The sequence below is a fragment of the Ovis aries genome, chromosome 18, assembly GCF_016772045.2.
Source record: "Ovis aries strain OAR_USU_Benz2616 breed Rambouillet chromosome 18, ARS-UI_Ramb_v3.0, whole genome shotgun sequence".
NCBI lineage: Eukaryota > Metazoa > Chordata > Mammalia > Artiodactyla > Bovidae > Ovis > Ovis aries.
In genome coordinates, this window is record NC_056071.1 from 52,072,145 (window position 1) to 52,078,144 (window position 6,000).

General features: G+C 42.1%; 1 protein-coding gene across 1 annotated transcript; it reads right to left on the minus strand.

Annotated features, from left to right (window-relative positions):
• Positions 1–2,653: 2,653 nt before the first annotated feature.
• FSCB (fibrous sheath CABYR binding protein) lies at positions 2,654–5,319 on the minus strand. The gene is given in 4 exon segments (XM_027957267.2): positions 2,654–3,202; positions 3,350–3,946; positions 4,046–4,647; positions 4,650–5,319. Coding segments are annotated over 4 exon segments (2,403 nt in total). The 5' UTR covers positions 5,305–5,319.
• Between the last annotated feature and the right edge of the window lie 681 nt (positions 5,320–6,000).

Here is a 6,000-nt window from a genome sequence, read left to right on the forward strand (position 1 = left end):
TCAAAACCACAGTGAGATATCACCTCACAGCTGTCAGAATGGTTATTACCAAAAAGGACATAAACAACAAATGTTGGCAAGGATGTATAGAAAAAGAAACCATCATACACTGTTGCTAGGAATGTAAATTGGTGCAACCACTATGGGAAATATCATGAAGGTTTCTCAAAAACTACAAATAGAACTACCATATGACATAGCCATTCCACTCCTGGGTGTATATCTGAAAAAAAACAAACTTACTAATTCAAAAAGATACATGCATCCCCAGTTTTCATATTTGCAGTATTTATAAATGCCAAAATATGGAAACAACCTCAATGTCCATCAACAGATGAATGGATAAATATGTGGTGTATATATACATATATACACAAACATACATACGTACATACACAATGGAATAGTGCTGCTGCTAAGTCGCTTCAGTTGTGTCCAACTCTGTGCAATCCCATAGACGGCAGCCCACCAGGCTCTGCCGTCCCTTGGATTCTCCAGGCAAGAACACTGGGGTGGGCTGCTGTTTAAAAAGGGACTAAATTTTGCCAGAACATGGATGCACTTGCAATAACATGGATGGACTTGGAAGGCATTGTGCTAAGTGAAATAAGTCAGAGAGAAAAAGGCAAAACTGTATGATCATTTATATGTGGAATCTAAAAAATAAGACAGACTAGTAAATACAACAACACCAAAGGAAAAAAAAAAAAAGACTCACAAATATTGAGAAAGCACTATTGGTCACCAGGCAGAAGAAGGAAGTGCAGAGGGACAAGATAAGTGTGGGGGGTTAAGACAAACTTCTATGGATAAAATAAGCTACAGATATAGTCAATATTTTATAAAAACTATATTCCCAACACAGTGAATGTAGCCAAGATTTTATAGTAACTATAAATCGACTATAACCTTTAAAAATTGTGAATCACTATATCATACATCTGAAACTTACACAATATTTTGCACTGGCTATATCTCAATCAAAAACAAAAAAATTCTTCTTTAATGAACAAATATAACAAAATAGAAACAGAGTCATAGATACGGAAAACAAACAGGTAGTTGCCAGAGGGCAGGGTATTGAGGTGATGAGAGAAATACATGAGGGAGATTAACAGGTACAAACTTCTAGCTATAAAATAAATGAATCACAGATATGAAATGCACAGTGTGAGATATATAGTCAATAATTATATTACATCTTTGTATGGTGATAGATGGTAACTAGACTTACTGTGATGATCATTTTGCAATGTATAGAAAAACTGAGTCACTATGGTGTATACCAAGAATGAATATAGTTTTGCAGGTCAATTATAACTCAAAGCCACCCAACCAAACACACACACAAACTGATTGCTAGAAACAGAGATCAGATTTCTGGTTATAAGACATGGAATGTGGGGGAAGGGAGAATTAATAAAGGTGGTCAAAAGATATGAAAGATACAAACTAAGGATATAAAGTACATGATATAATTAATACTGTAGCATATTATTTATGACAGTAAATCCTAAGAGTTCTCACCACAAGGAATTTTTTTTCATTTTTTTAAAATTTTATATCTATATGAGGTGATTGATGTTCACTAAACTTATTGCAGTAATCATTTCGTGATGTATCTAAGTCAAATCACCATGCTGTATACTTTAAACTTACATGGTGCTGTATGTCTGGAGAAGGCAATGGCACCCCACTCCAGTACTCTTGCTTGGAAAATCCCATGGATGGAGGAGCCTGGTAGGCTGCAGTCCATGGGGTCGCTAAGAGTCGGACACGACTGAGCAACTTCACTTTCACTTTTCACTTTCATGCATTGGAGAAGGAAATGGCAACCCACTCCAGTGTTCTTGCCTGGAGAATCCCAGGGACGGGGGAGCCTGGTGGGCTGCCGTCTATGGGGTCACACAGAATCGGACATGACTGAAGCAACTTAGCAGCAGCAGCAGTGCTATATGTCAGTTAAATCTCAATAAAATTGGAATGTAAAAAACTAAATAGGAATATGCCCTCAAGGCTATCTCAGTATGTTTTAATTTATAATTATACACTTGTTAAAATACTTCATCCACTGTTACCTTCATTGAAGTGAAGATTTTTATCAAGGAAGTGTCCTTATCCAGATGGCGAAATGTGCAAGATAGAAACAAAAACAAAAAAGAAATAATGTCTCAGAAGGAACCAAACAGAAAGAGAATAATAGACATGATGAATTTTAAGGAGAAAGAAAACACTCCATAACTTTAGATGTGTGACCAAAACGCAAGAAACTTAAAGTTGATGAGAGAACTGCAGAAAAGAAAATGCCTTTTCCACTACAAGCACAGGTGGAAAAAAGAAAAAGAAAAAAATGACTGTGGAGAATATTTTACCCTTGTCAACAGAATTTAGTGTGAAAAGGATATTGTAATTCTTTCAATTATAAAATTACTTCATTTCAAAATAGATATTTTATTCCACTTTAGATTTGAATAAAAATAGTAGAGTAATTTTAAATCACTAGTTTTTATTGCTCACTTTCCAAACTATACTCCATGTCTTAGGATTTCCATTCACTTCCTTCTTCACAAAGCTCTCTCCAAATACCTTCAAATATACCTACCATTTTCTTACGTATGTACTTCCCAGAACCTCCTGGTTTCTGATTGTTAACTTAGTTACGATCAGACCACAGCTGAGGAGGAGGCCCCTGTTCCAGTTCTATATGTATCACACCCTGTATTTCAAAAGAAACCCCTTCATTCTTGGTATCAGATGAATCTTTAGGAACAGTATCCCGTTCTAAAGGCTCTTCAGATTTTGGCTTATCATCCAAAGTCCCTGATTCTAATTTTACTACCAGGACGTCTGCTTCCTTTGGAGCCTGATCTACTGGAGACACATTTTCTACAAGAGCCTCATCTGCAGGGGTTTGCTCAAATGGTGGAAGCAGAACCTCAACAGAGATTTCTTCTAAAGAGATTGGTGTAATAAAGGGCTCTCCAGTGAGTGAAGGCTGTTTCTCAACAGAGACCATTTCTGAAGTAGTTTCTTCAGCTGATGGAGGCTGCAGTTCAGCAGGGGCCTCTTCTGCAGGAGCCTCCTCAGTGGGTAGAGATTGAACTTCTTCTGTGGCCTCTTCTGCAGAGGCCTCATCAGCTGGTAAAGACTGAACTTCTGGAGCTGCTTCTGCAGGGTCCTCCTCAGCTGGTGGAGACTGAACCTCTGGGGGCTCTCCTGCAGGGACCTCTTCAGCTGGTGGAGGCTCAGGTTCAGCTGGGGCCTCTTCTGCAGGGGCCTCCTCAGCTGGTAGGGAATGAAGTCCTTGACCCTCTTCTTCAGGGCCCTTGTCAACTGGTGGAGACTGAACTTCTGGGGCCTCTTCTTCAGGGGCCTTGTCAGCTGCTGGAGACTGAAATCCTAGGCCCTCTTCTGCAGAGGCCTCATCAGTTGGTAGAGACTGAACTTCTGAGGCCTCTTCAGTGGCCTCAGCTGGTAGAGGCTGAACTTCCAGGGGCTCTTCTGCAGGGGCCTGCCCAGGTGGTACAAACTGAACTTCTGGGGCCTCTTTTTCAGGGGCCTCCTCAGCTGGTGGAGACTGAACTTCTGGAGCTGCTTCTTCAGGGGCCTCTTCAGCTGGTGGAGACTGAACCTCTGGGGGCTCTTCTGCAGGGGCCTCCTCAGCTGGTGGAGACTGAGCCTCTGGGGCCTCTCCTACAGGGGCCTCCTCAGCTGGTGGAGACTGAACTTCTGGAGCTGCTTCTTCAGGGGCTTCTTCAGCTGATGGAGACTGAACCTCTGGGGACTCTCCTGCAGGGGCCTCTTCAGCTGGTGGAGGCTCAGCTTCAGCTGGGGCCTCTCCTACAGGGGCCTCCTCAGCTGGTGGAGACTGAACTTCTGGAGCTGCTTCTTCAGGGGCTTCTTCAGCTGATGGAGACTGAACCTCTGGGGACTCTCCTGCAGGGGCCTCTTCAGCTGGTGGAGGCTCAGCTTCAGCTGGGGCCTCTCCTACAGGGGCCTCCTCAGCTGGTGGAGACTGAACTTCTGGAGCTACTTCTTCGGGGGCCTCTTCAGCTGGTGGAGATTGAACCTCTGTGGGCTCTCCTGCAGGGGACTCCTCAGCTGGTGGAGACTGAACCTCTGGGGCCTCTTCTACAGGGGCCTCCTCAGCTGGTGGAGACTCAGTGTCAGCTGGGGCCTCTTCTGCAGGGGACTCCACAGCTGGTGAAAGTTGAAGTTCTGGGGCCTCATGTATAGGAGCCTCTTCAGCTGAAGGAGGCTGAACTTCAGTAAGAGGCTCTTTTAAAAGAGTCTCTTCTGATGAGGTGGCCTCTACTTTAGCATGGGCCTCATATCCAGCAGTGTCTTCCACTGGGGAAGGCTGTATTTCAACAGGAGCCTCTTCAGCAGGAGGCTCTTCTGAAAGAGGCTCTTCATCTGGCATAGGCTCTACTTTAGCAGGAGCCTCATCTCCAGGAGCCTCTTCAGTTGGGGAAGGCTGTACTTCAAGAGGAGCCTCTTCAGCTGGTGGAGGCTGAACTTCCACAGGAAGCTCTTCTTCGGTAATCTCATCTAGTGGAAGTTGTTCTTCAGCAGAGATCTCTTCTGCAGCAGGAGGCTGTACTTCAACTGGAACATCTTTCTCATCTTCTAAAGGTACAGGAGACTCTTTTTGGTTGGTGAAATAGATAATGTTCTGCTAATACTTTGCTGCCTAATTTCTTCATTGCTACTTGTTGTGGGTTGAAATTCAGGATGTTCACTGACAAAAATATTCCCTGAAGATTTGTGCTTCTGTGCACCTTCCTTTGACTTTGAAAAAGAATTAGCCGGCCATCCAATAACCACTACTTCTGATTCACTGAAGTATGTCTGCTGTTCCTTGTCTACTTTCTCTTTTTGAGGAAAGTTCATCATTGTCCAGTCTCCAGTACAAGTAGTCTGCTGAGATCTGTCTGTTTTGACTTGAACAGAGTATCTGCTTGGTGGAACTTCTACTTCCTGAACACTCTCTGGAAATTCAGGACCTACTTCAACAGCAGCTGGCTTTTCCTCAGGTACCACTGCTTCACAAACTAACTTGATTTCTTCTTTTTTCTCTTCTGCAATAGCTTCTGTCTGCACAGACTTATCAGCCATATCCTGTACATGCTTTCTCTTTATCCAAGTTTGCTGAAGTTGAGAAGATACTCTATGATATTCATAGTTTAATTTGCTTCCAGGAATATTACCAATACTAAAGGCAGCTTTGGGGCAAGATGATTGTGGTATAGACAATTGTTTCTTTTTCTCTGTCACTTCAGTCTGCTGGGATTTATCTACCATGGGCTGGCTAGGTCGTCTTCTCTTTCGAATTTCTTGCCTGCCTGCTGAGATAGACTGTTCAGATTCATCCTTTTCTTCCATTTCTAAGACTGGTAGATTTCAAACTTATTAACCTTCAAGTAAATTAACCATCAGGAATGACAAATGTACCAGATACTTAAGCCTTTGCCTTCCTCATTAAGTGCTCTTCTGTTGAGCTACCTCAGGAAAAAGTTAGTTCATAAATTATTACATTCTGTACTACACTCCTGTTGGATCCCACCTCATTTAGTAAGCATCTTTCCTGTTTAATCTCTGGTATGACTAAATATAACTTCTAGAAGTTTTACTAAGAGTCTATGACATCACAGCCAATGGTCACTGCAAGGTTCCATCAGTGATATATCCAGAACCTTTTAACCTGGTAAACAACTCACAGATGCTGGCCACAAGTGAGAAATCTACTGCCTGAAACAAGTTGAAAACAAGCATTTGTCTAGCAGAGGAATATGAAGTAAACTCTGGTAATGCTGCTTTGTTTTAGTTGGAGTTGATGCTTTTGAACTTTTAATTCTGTTTGCTTCATCCTACTGTTAAAGACAGATATAATGCAGAATTCAGAATTCTATAGTGTACTTGCAATTGTTTGAGAAAACAACTGGTAAAATATTCGTGGCAAAGTTCTATCAATATGTATTCATATAATTTGAGGGAAAG